The 12,191-nt window shown below is 43.2% G+C and overlaps 1 protein-coding gene across 6 annotated transcripts in view; it reads left to right on the top strand.

Annotated features, from left to right (window-relative positions):
- Positions 1-12,191, top strand: part of SMARCC2 (SWI/SNF related BAF chromatin remodeling complex subunit C2) — a 151,302-nt gene that overhangs the window by 36,153 nt on the left and 102,958 nt on the right. For all 6 annotated transcript variants that reach the window (XM_075852147.1, XM_075852144.1, XM_075852143.1 and 3 more), the window contains exon 9: positions 9,423-9,559. In XM_075852147.1, the coding sequence (XP_075708262.1) occupies positions 9,423-9,559 (137 nt within the window). The remainder of the gene's footprint in view (positions 1-9,422; positions 9,560-12,191) is intronic.

The raw sequence follows: 12,191 nt of genomic DNA, 5'->3' as shown, positions 1-12,191 counted from the left end.
TTAATGCAAGTGTCTGATGACCGATTCAACAGGTCCACTTCCACAGATGTTTGTTTGAGATTTTTCTGTTTGGCTGCAGTCCTGCAGTGCATAAAGTCTTGCACAGTACACCAAAGAATTGTGGAAACCATATCTTAAAATCACTTGGTGTTGGACTGCAACATAAAGTGATATAAAACATTCAAAGGGGATGCTATTCTGCCTTTCTCACTTACTTAAAATATTATCAGTATTGTGGGCATGCATGTGGACCTTGCACAGTTAAAGGACAACTACAAAACTAACTCTATAACAGACCTTTTTAGTTGACATTCAAAATGCTAAAACAATTTAGTTTTTGTTATTTATTTAAGATTTATATAGTGCTTAATTTTACTGGCGCAATTCCTGTAATCCGGCCTGGTTCTGCATTATTGTAGGTACCTGGTGTGGATCACCTTTCACATCCATCTATTTGTGTGCACATTAATGTAGAAGGTGATCTACACAATGGGGAAAATGTATCAAAACTGGTTGGCATGGTTGGGGGCTGTAACTTCAAGCAGTTATTTCTCAGCAGACAAGTTGGATATTAAAAAGATGTTTCACATTTTTGTATACGCTAAATGTCAAATTTTTTCAAATCTATTTTTACAATTAAATTATTTTATTTTTTTAATTAAAAATCTAATTTGTTCTTTTTTTTTTTACGTTGGCATGTACAATATTGTGCAAACTTTTTAGGCAGTTCTGGAAAAATTCTGCAAAGAAAGAATGCTTTCAAGAATAGAAGTGTTAATAGTTTTTTTTAAATACAATGTGAATAGAGGAGAAATCTAAATCAAATCAATATTGCATTCAAAACCGCATCAATTCTTCTAGGTACACTTGCACAAAGTCATGGATTTTATAGGATTATAGTCAGGTGTATGATTAACCAATTATTCCAAACAGGTGGTAATGATCATTTTCATATGTAGGTTGAAATACAGTCATTAACTAACAAACAGCTGTGTGGGAGGCTTAAAACTAGGTGAGGAACAGCAAAACTCTGCTGCAAAGGTGTGGTTGTGGAAGACCGTTTTTAATGTCACAGGTCCACCATGGCAATACTAAGCACTCTCCCAGGCGAAGATTTCAAAGCAGACTGGGGTTTCAAGATGTGCTGTTCAAGCTCTTTTGAAGACTCACAAAGAAACGGGCAACATTGAGGACCGTAGATAAAGTGGTCGGCCATGGAAATTTAGTGCAGCATATGAAAGACGACACAAGCTTACTTCCCTTCGAAATCGGAAGATGCCTAGCAGTGCCCTCAGCTCAGTACGGGCAGAAACCAGTGGGACCCATCTACTGTTCGGAAAAGTCTGGCCAGGAGTGGTCTTCACGGAATAATTGCGGACAAAACGCCATACCTTCAGCGTGGAAACTAGGCCAAACGACTGAACTGTGCAAGAAGACATAGGAACTGGGGTGCAGAAAAATGGCAGCATATGCTATGGGCTTAAATATTTGGCTGTAACAGAAAGCAGTTTGTTTGCCGAAGGCTTGGAGCGCGGTACAATAATGAGTGTCTGCAGGCAACAGTGAAGCATGGTGGTTTCTTGCAAGTTTGGGGCTGCATTTCAGCAAATGAAGTTGGGGATCTGGTCCGAAATAAATGGTGTCCTCAATCCTGAGAAATACAATTAGATACTTATCCTTAATGCAATACCATCAGGAAAGCGTGTGATTGGCTCTAAACTTATTCTGCATGGGGTGTGACCTAGCAGCGTATGTAAGCGGAAGCAGGCTCCGTAGCTCCCGCTACCAGTATCCTGAGAATATATACCTACTTTTCACTTTGGCGTATTCGCTGTAGCTGAAGAGGGAGGTGAAGCAGTGAGGACCCTGTGGATGACATTTTGAGATCTTTGGTGGTGAAATGACCCGGTCCAGGCGGTCTAAAGTGGCGGAGGGAGGTGATAAGGAGACACCAGATGGCGCCGACACGCTTGCCTTCTCGAAGAGGAGAGCTGTCAGGGGGGGGGGGGGGGCGGCGGCGGCATCCAGACTGGAGCGCTTTGCCCGCCAAACACCCATCAAAGCAGGTACTGCACGAAGTTCAGCAGCAGAGAGAGCTGACTTGACCGGTGGACTGGGGTCCCGGTTTGAGCCGTTGAGAGCTCACATGGATTCTGATGAGGAGGAGACTGGAGCTGATACACCAGAACTCCCGGGTCTAATATGGTGGATGGCCCGCCGGACAAGGAGCAGCTTGGACCCACGCTGGCAGATGTATTCTCGGCGGTAAGCCAGTGTAATCTTACCCTTGCTAAACTTGCCTGCCAGGTGGGAGGGATAAAGGAGGATATTTCCATTATCAGACATGATCTTCAAAAAGTGGCTGAACGTACAACGGCGGTGGCATTAGTGAGCTTGAAGATCGGCTGTTGCCGTCGAGGAGAGATGTTAATGCCACGGCTGTGGATGTTCCTAATCTCCTGGCTAAAACTGATGATTTGGAGAATAGTTTACGTCGCAACAATGTGCGGATGGTGGGGATACCTGAGAAGGTCGAGGGGTCTAACCCGGACTCTTATTTTGAGAAATGGCTGTTGGAGGTGTTTGGCAAAGATACCTTGACTCCTTTATTTGCAGTAGAAAGAGCCCACAGAGTGCCTACTCGACCAGGTCCGCCTGGTCGTCCGCCGAGGCCTGTCCTGGTGAAACTTCTACACTATAAAGACAGGGATTTGATTTTTCGACATGCTCGGGAGAGGCAGGAGCTATGCATTAATGGAGTGAAAGTTTCCTTTTATCCTGACCTTTCTGCTGAGGTTCAAAAAAAACAGATGCAATTTTTGGAGATTAAAAAGCACCTGAGGACTCTTCGTGTTCAATATTCGATGCTAATCCCCGCAAAGTTACGTGTTGTGGCGTTGGGGTCTGTTGAATTTTTGGAGAATACTAAGGACGCTTTGAGATGGTTGGACAGTCACGAGAATCGGATTTGTCAGCATCGGGCTGAGGACGCAGTGTGATCCTTGGAAAGATGGTTCCAATGGGGACTGTGTTAATAGGGGAGGATGATGTATTGTGAGGGAGATAACGGGAAATGTTAACTGGAAACCCCTATTTCTTTTTCTGCTGCTGCTGCAGTTTATCTTTATATGTTATACTGTGGGGTTGATAGGAGCCAACATTTGTAAACTGTTGTTTATATGCTGCTAAGTAGGTACTGTGCATACTATATGGAGGTGGCGGGAGGATTCGGTCATGGAAGGTTAAATTGTGTAAGATGGTTGGGTGGATACTGCTCATGTATACTTGCACTGTGTTATTGATGCTGGAATGTCATAAAGGTGGAGTTTACTTAACTAGCCCTGGCCCTCTTAGGAGGGTAAGTTTATGGAAGGTTGGGAGGTGTGGGGAGGGTGATTTTTCTTGGTGGGGTCTCGACCGCAGTACGCTATAGGTATCCTTATATTTGCATGTCTATGCCGATAACAGGTGAATGATGGTATTCGATGGGAGGTAGGATAAATTTCCTTTCTTGGAATGTGAGGGGTCTGGGGGAGGACACAAAACGCCAGGCCATATTTGATTTCCTGAAAGGGCACTCCCCTGGTGTCATGGGATTGCAGGAGACGCATCTCACTAGAGATATGGTACAGAATGCACATAGGGTTTGGATTAAGCACTCTTTTCATTCCTTTCACTCAATGTACTTGAGGGGGGTCAGTTTCTTGATTCATAGAGATGTGCCTTTCAACTGTATGGCCTCTTTCAGTGACAGTGAGGGCAGATATGTTGGCATACATTGCAGACTATTTCACTGGGAATGTATAGTTGTGGTAATCTATGTGCCTCCCCCATATTCCAAAGTTCCAATGCGCAAGGGGTTAGAACGACTGGCAAGTTGGCCTATGGTTCCGACTATAATAATGGGTGACTTTAACAATATTATGGACAAGGGTTGTGGATAGGTTCCCGATGGTATTAGGAGAGGAGGGCACCGGTCTGACGCAATTTGGGAAGTATATGAGGGAGGCTGGATTGACAGATGTATGGCGCGCAAATTGGCCCTCAACTAGTCAATATTCTTGTGTGTCCTCTACGTATGGTTCGCTGTCTAGGATAGATTTGATGTTCATTAATAGCCTGGGTGTTCCGTGTGTGGAGGATGTGGAGTATCTATTTAGGTCATTATCTGATCATTCCCCGCTGCTACTAAGACTTAGAACTAGTCCGCACCTGGGAGGGTTGAGAATGAATTGGCGGTTAAATCCGTTTTGGATAAAGTTGGTGGGTTGAGCAAAAATAGTCCCGCTTCTAAAGGAATATTTTGAATTTAATGTGGGTACGGTTCCCACAGATTTCTTATGGGATGCTAGGAAGGCATATATGAGAGGTGTGTACATTCAAGAGATCACGGCTATCAAGAACAAGTCTAGACAACTGGGTGTCAAATTGACACAGAGGGTGACCGTCACGGAGGAAAGCCACATTGTGAATAACACTGTAGACACGTTAGCTCAGTGGACGTAAACTCAAACATTATTACGAGAATATATGATAGACTAAGCTGCTAATAGGCTCTTTTTACAACAACGGTACTATGAAGAGGGGGAGATGACTGGTAGACTTCTAGCTAATATAGCTAGACCTCCGCGTGAAGGGGAGTTCATTCATCACTTACAAGACAGTACTGGGAGGATGGTTAGTGAGACTTGTGATATACTTAGTGTATTGAAATCCTTTTATTTGGAGCTGTATCGTTCCAGGGTAGATTACTCGGAGGATCTCTTGAGGGCGTATTTGGAAGAGATGACATGGGTTACATTGAAGGAGGAGGAGAGGGAGATGTTGGAGGAACCACTAACTATTGAGGCAGTACAGCAGGCGGTGAGGTCTATGGCGAATGAAAAAGCGCCGGGGATGGATGGTATACCTACTGAAATATACAAAACATATGGAGATGAGATTCTGCCCCGTTTGCTTGAGGTGTATCAGGATAGTTTTGAGAGGGGACATTTGCCACGGACAATGTATAAAGCTGCAATAGTGGTTCTCCCTAAAGAAGGGAAAGATCTGGCACAACCTGACTCTGAGGCCTCATGCACACGAACGTATTTTTGTCCTCCCGTAAATACTGGCGTAAATACGGGTCCTTGGTCACACGTATTCGACCCGTATTGCACCAGTATTTACGGACCCGTGCCTGTAAATATGGGTCCGGTGTCACCAGTATTCCACCGGGGCACGTTTTCGCTGCAAAATTGCACTGCAGTAATCGGCAGCCCTTCTCTCTATCAGTGCAGGATAGAAAGAAGGGACAGCCCTTTCCGCAGAAAAAGTAAAAGAAATTCATACTTACCCGGCCGTTGTCTTGGTGACGCGTCCCTCTCTTGACATCCAGTCCGACCTCCCTGGATGACGCGGCAGTCCATGTGACCACTGCAGCCTGTGATTGGCTGCAGCGGTCACATGGACTGAAACGTCATCCCGGGAGGCCGGACTGGAGGAAGAAGCAGGGAGTTCTGGGTAAGTATGAACTTCTATTTTTTTTTACAGGTTGATCTATATTGTGATCGGTAGTCACTGTTCAGGGTGCTGAAAGAGTTACTGCCGATCAGTTAACTCTTTCAGCACCCTGGACAGTGACTATCCCCTGATGTCGCCTAGCAACGCTCCCGTAATTACGGGTGTACACACGTAGTCACCCGTAATTACGGGAGCCCCATAGACTTCTATGGGCCTGCCCATGCCGTTATTACGGCCTGAAATAGGATATGTTCTATATTTTAACGGCACGGGCACCTTCCCGTAAGAATACGGGGAGGTACTCGTGGCCAATAGAAGTCTATGGGCCCGTGATTACAGGCCGTAATTACGGGCGTTTTTACGTTCGTGTGCATGGGGCCTTATAGACCAATTTCCCTGTTTAACATCAGACATCAAAATTTTAGCGAAAATTATTGCTAGTAGACTGATGAAAGTGGTGACTGCTGTTGTCTCTCTGGATCAGTCGGGTTTCATACCATCAAAATCCACGGCAGTCAATTTTCGTAGGTTGTTCCTGAACATACAGGCTGCTTCTGGGGCCCCCCCATTCTCGAGCTGTTTTATCTTTGTATGCCGCTAAGGCGTTTGAGTGTGGACTGGGGGTACCTATAGGCTCGGTTCGGATTTGGAAGAAACTTTATCATGTGGGTGGAATTATTATATAATGAACCGGTAGCTAGGATAAGGGTATGTTCACACACAAACTCAAAAACGTCTGAAAATACAGAGCTGTTTTCAAGGGAAAACCGCTCCTGATTTTCAGACGTTTTTTAAGCCACTCGCGATTTTCACGTAGTTTTTCGCTGCGTTTTTTATGCCCGTTTTTGGAGCTTTTTTCAATAGTCAATGAAAAACAGCTCCAAAAACGTCCCAAGAAGTGTTTTGCACTTCTTTTTCGCGGCCGTTTTTCAAAACGGCCGCGTAAATAACGGCCCGTCGGAACAGAACGCTGTTTTCTCATTGAAGTCAATGGGCAGATGTTTGGAGGCGTTCTGTTTCCGATTTTTTTTGGCCGTTTTTAGTTTACGGCCCGAAAAAAGCCAGAAAATAGGCCGTGTGAGCATAGCCTAAGGGCTAATGTAATGATGTCTGAACCTTTTTCTTTGGGGAGGGGGACGCGTCAGGGGTGCCCACTCTCCCCGTTGTTGTTCGCTTTGGCGATTGAGCCCTTGGCTATAAGGTGAGACAGCATCCGAATATAGAAGGTTTTAAGTTTGGAGAGTTAGAGGAACGTATAGCCTTATATGCATATGCAGAAGATTTTGTTGTTTCTGGGGTGTGTGTAAAAATCGTTGCCTGAGGTTATGAATGTCATTGAGCGTTTTGGTAGATTCTCGGGATTGAGAATTAATTGGAATAAGTCTGCATTGTTACTGATCACATCACTAGTTACACCGCTGATTGTGGGAGGGGTGAATATTCCTTGTGTTGCGGAATTTAAATACCTGGGAATTCGGGTCTCGGCAAGGGTACAGGACTTTATAGCTCTGAATGTGCAGCCCCTGTTGAGGAGATTGAAAGATAAGATTAAGCTTTGACTTGGACTGCCATTGTCTGCTTTGGGCCACGCAAATCTGATAAATGGTTCTTATGCCTCAGATTCTTTATGTTGTACATAATGCCCCAGTGTGGTTGCCTAAGTATTGGTTCAGGAGGATACATAATTTGTTTAGAGATTTGGAAAGGGAAAAGGGCATTCCCTAGGATCAAATTAGAAAAACTGCAATTGCCGAAAGAACAGGGAGGATTAGCTTTACCAAATGCATGGGTATATTATTTAGCGGCTCAACTGCAACACCTTAAGGGATGGAAAGAAAGGGACCGGTGGGATTCATGTGGTAAATTGTTATTTTATCGAGGCCAGCAAACTGATTTGCTGGAAGCATTGGAGTCACATTAACTGAGGAGGGAGGCGGGGGGCAAACTGACTTTGTTGCTTTTACATAAGGTATGGTGGGAATGCAAAAAATTGTTGGGAGTTACAGAATGCTCAAGTTATATGCCAATTTGGAACAACCCGTATCTGTGGGAATTTGCTACTTTTGGAAGGCTTTCAGGAGTGAGGGCAAAAAGGGGTTAGATTGGTTTGTCAGCTTTATGAAGGAGGGATTTTAAAGTCGTTCTCTCAATTGCAGGAGGGGTTCAAGCTTCCACATAGACTATTCTATCAATACCTACAATTGCGACATGCCGCTCAAGCACAGGCTAGGTTGGTGGACTTGAGTTTCTCCACCTTGGGGGTTGTGGAACAGGTTCTGGGAGCTAGGGGTACGAAGGGTATTATATCTTTTGGTATATAGCACTTTACTCACCAAATTCTAGGGGGATCCTATGGCGGAGATAAAAGGAAAATGGGAAGGTGATGTTGGGGCCCTTTCTACTGAGGAATGGGGAGATATTTTGGAGTCTCCGACAGAGATATCCATTAGCATAGCTCATAGGCGATCGCAACTGTTTTTGATACATAGGGTGTATAGAACGCCTAAGGTGTTATGGCAAATGCAGCTTAGGTCATCAATGGAGTGTACTAGATGTTCGTCTGACGGGGCTAATTTGAAGCATATGTTTGGGATTGCTCAGCTTTACGCGGGTATTGGGGGGAGGTTCGGGGTATGCTAACTAGTGTGTATGGGAGGGATCTTCCGTTAGATGTTAAAGTCTATCTTCTGGGGTGCATGGGAGGGGAGGGGGGAGATCGAGCTGAACTGATGCCTCTTAAAAAAAGTGTTATGTCATGCAAGAAAGCTGATTGCAAAATATTGGTTACAAAGGGATCCTCCGGGCCTACCTGAGCTGGTAAGCTATGTCAATCATACGATATCTTTAGAAAAATTAATATATCTTAAGCGCGGGGCATTGCACAAGTATGACAAACAATGGGGAAAATGGGTGCAAAGTCATGGATTGGTTGGACCGGAAGGGATCTTATAAGGTCCTTTAATGACTGCATATGATATGGAATATAATGTGGCAAGATAATCGGCTTAGAAAAACTGGGAGGGTGCTAAGTACTGCGGTCGGGAAGGGAAAGGGGGTTTGTTGTTTTTGGGGGCTGGGGATAAGGAGTTCATGGAGAGATGTGTTTGCTTGTATACAGCTCTATCACATGGTTTAATCATATTCATGTGCAAGGACTGTGAGCTGGTGTGGGGAAATGTGTTTTTGAAAGATTCCTAAATAAGAATTCATGGAATGGATTGGTACTCTTTAGTGGTATAAGGGGTATAGAGTCTGTGTAATATGACAAGGGTTAAAGAGGCTCTGTCGCCACATTATAAGTGCCCTGTCTCCTACATAAGGAGATCGCCGCTATAATGTAGGTGACAGTAATGCTTTTTATTTAGAAAAACTATCTATTTTAAACCACTTTATTAGCGATTTTTAGCTTTATGCTAATGAGTTTATTAATGCCCAAGTGGGCGTGTTTTTACTTTCGACCAAGTGGGCGTTGTACAGAGGAGTGTATGACGCTGACCAATCAGTGACCAGTCAGCGTCATACACTTTTCCCCATTCATTTACACAGCAGCATCGCGTTCTTACTAGAACACGATGTGCAGCTACATACACAGACATTAACGTTAATCAAGTGTCCTGATAATGAATATACATGACCTCCAGCCTGGACGTCATGTGTATTCAGAATCCTGACACTTCTGAATGCCTAAAACTTTTGAACAGTACTGTTTGTATTTTAAAGACCCTGCCCATGCATTACAGAAGGCAAGGATAGTGCATCCAAATATTGCATTAATATAAGCCTTGATGTTTTTGAAATCCATGAACTTTTTAATAATGCATCCAAAATGTGTGCATGAGTCTTGATATATATTGCATATAAGAAGTTATTAAACTGTAGTATTTGCTAACAAAAAACGTGGTTATTTTTCATATGAATAGGTCCATGCCAAGTGGGTTCTCGACACCGATCTGTTCAATGAGTGGATGAATGAGGAAGATTATGAGGTGAATGATGAGCGAAGTCCAGTTACACGCCGCAAGAAGATCTCCGCTAAGACCTTGACCGATGAAGTAAGGTCATTACTGAAAACTGCTCTTGTAGAATGCACTCTATTCTTTTCTAACATCTATAAACACAAAGAAGCGAGGAGAGTTTAAACCTCTCTTCAAAGTATTAACTGGTTAAGGACCAGGCTGTCACAATTTTGCTATGCGCTTCTTCAGATTAATAGAACTCTGCAGGTGAATGAAGTTCATCTTTTAATTTTACACTCTTTTTAAAGGACGTTGTTTTAATCTGATTTTTCAGTATACATGTTTTTTTTCTTCTATAAAGTAGGCAAAACTGGGAAAAAAAATTAAGAATTTAGAAAATGTCATTTTATGCAAACTGTGATCACACATAGTATGGACCACAGATAAAATTTATCTCAATTCACGTTGTGCCACTTCTCCCGTCCATGGGGATACCCAATATGTGTGCTTTATTCACTGTACTGGCATGTGCCAGGGCCTGGCATAAAAGCAGACTATTTTGGCCTTTTGGGCCCAGCAATTCTGCAGCTGATTTTGCAGCATACTGTTTTCTGGGGGGCCTAATGCCCCTGAAACATTACAAACACCCCATAAGTGACTTCATTCACACAAGTAGGCCCCCCAGGGTTTTCTTCAAGGGGTTTATCATCTTTTTAGAAAGTCCCGTTTTCTTCTGGAAATTTCTTGAATAAGATGGAACAAAAATCAAATTAGCATTTTTTTGGCAAATGCATCAGTTTACACACGCAATTTTCACACGCAATATGGACTACGGATAAAGTTAATCTCATTTCAAATTCTGCTACTTCTCCTGTGCATGGGGATACCCAATATGTGTGCTTTATTTTTCACATAGAGATGTAGGAGGGCTTACAATAGAAGAAGTTTATTTCACAAATTACCTTTTTTCAAAGCTGATTTTACAAAACTCAACAGAGTTTTTATAACCCTTTCATAATATCTGCTCTTGAAGCAGAGATCCCAAAATATTCATCTAGGGGTATAATGGGAGTTTATTTTGGTTTCCTAAGAAATTGCAGGTTTATGCAAATGAAGGGGCTTTCCAGCAGTCAAACATTAGAAAATATGCAAACATGTCTTATCCTCCCCTCGCCTATTCCCTTCCTCACCCTTGGAGTAAAATAAGGGGAAAAATGTAAAGTAGGGCAAATATATTTTTGACTAAATTCAGAACACTATGGAATTGTTTAAGACGGGGATGAAATGGCACTTTTTCTGGGGGTTGCTTCTTTTTGGTGTTGGGGGATTGGGACTGGTAAAACATCTTTCAGTTAATCGTTTGACATCCTCAGACTGGGGGGCATTCTCTGGTGTCCTGATCTTCAAATATAAGACCTTCAATAATTTTATCCTGAAAATCAAGATCTGTGTCTCTGCCTCTGATTTTTTTTTTTTATAGAGCACAAATGAATTGTGGATTGCCATGTGTAATAGATAAATGGCCACTTTTTTGTACCAGGTTTTTGTTCTCCGTTTTACTAAATAGAGCTATAAAACCTGGTCAAACAAATCACTGAAAAAGAATTAAATTTGTTTAAAATCCCCAAACAGGTCATACTTACACATGAGGGAGTTACAGCACCTCCCGGCAGGACGCAGACAAACCAAAATGCTACATAGAGGTAGCACCTTTGTGATCTCCCTCTATGTAGCATTTTGGTTTGTCTGCGTCCTGCCGGGAGGTGTTGTAACTCTCTCATGATAAGTATGGCCTGCTCGGGGATGTAAAACCTGGTCGCTTAAATCCTCCCCTTCCCAATGTACTTATTATATTTGGACACACGCACTGGTTTGTGCTTGTCCGATGTTGCCCTTCTTTCCGTCACTGCCACTGTTATTGCGGTATGAATTGTGCTTAGCACATAAACGTCTTTACAGTCCCTGTACTTGACCGCCAGCAATTCCTCACATGCACAGGACTCCCCTTTACCATGCGCTTCACCACTAATTGCAGTGGACAACCAATTCGTTTTTTGCGCATTGGTTCCACATGCCCCAGTCCTCACAGCATGCAAATGCCTAAACAGAGGCACACTTGAATAAAACTTGTTGCAGTACAGGTTGTACCCCTTGTGAAGCAGAGGCTGCATTATCTCCCACACTATCTTACTGCTGGTGGAAAGATCAGGGGGGCTTCCTGGAACATTTATTGAGCGGTCCCGTATTTCAGTATTCTGAAGGCAGTGGTATATCCTGACCCACTTTCCCATAATTTGTATAGCTTAATGCCATATCTTGCCCTTTTGGAAGGTAGATATTGGCGAAAGCTAAGTCTACCATGGAAACTCAGGAGGGATTCATCCACACTTTTAAATTCTGCTCTGGTGCATAAAATTGCAGAAATGAATTATTGAAGTAATTTATTTGTGGTCTTATTTTGAATAACCGATCACGGTTTGCATCGGGACTTGGGGGACCTGTGAGTTATCAGTAAAGTAACGGAACCTCATTACGGTTTTGTAACGAGACCTGGACATTACTGCAGAATACACTGAGGTGGCTTGGATGGGTCTTATTGACCAGTATGATCTTATCGAGGGCTATTTTTTTACAATAACCATATTTAGGATGAGCCCCAAATTTATTTTTAATTCAGACAAATTGGTGGGCGTCCAATCTTTGGCATGGGTGGATGAAGGTTTCTGCCTGATA

Source organism: Rhinoderma darwinii, chromosome 2 (genome assembly GCF_050947455.1).
Source record: "Rhinoderma darwinii isolate aRhiDar2 chromosome 2, aRhiDar2.hap1, whole genome shotgun sequence".
NCBI lineage: Eukaryota > Metazoa > Chordata > Amphibia > Anura > Rhinodermatidae > Rhinoderma > Rhinoderma darwinii.
Note: the sequence above shows the minus strand (reverse complement) of the source record. Positions and strands in the feature narration are given on the sequence as shown.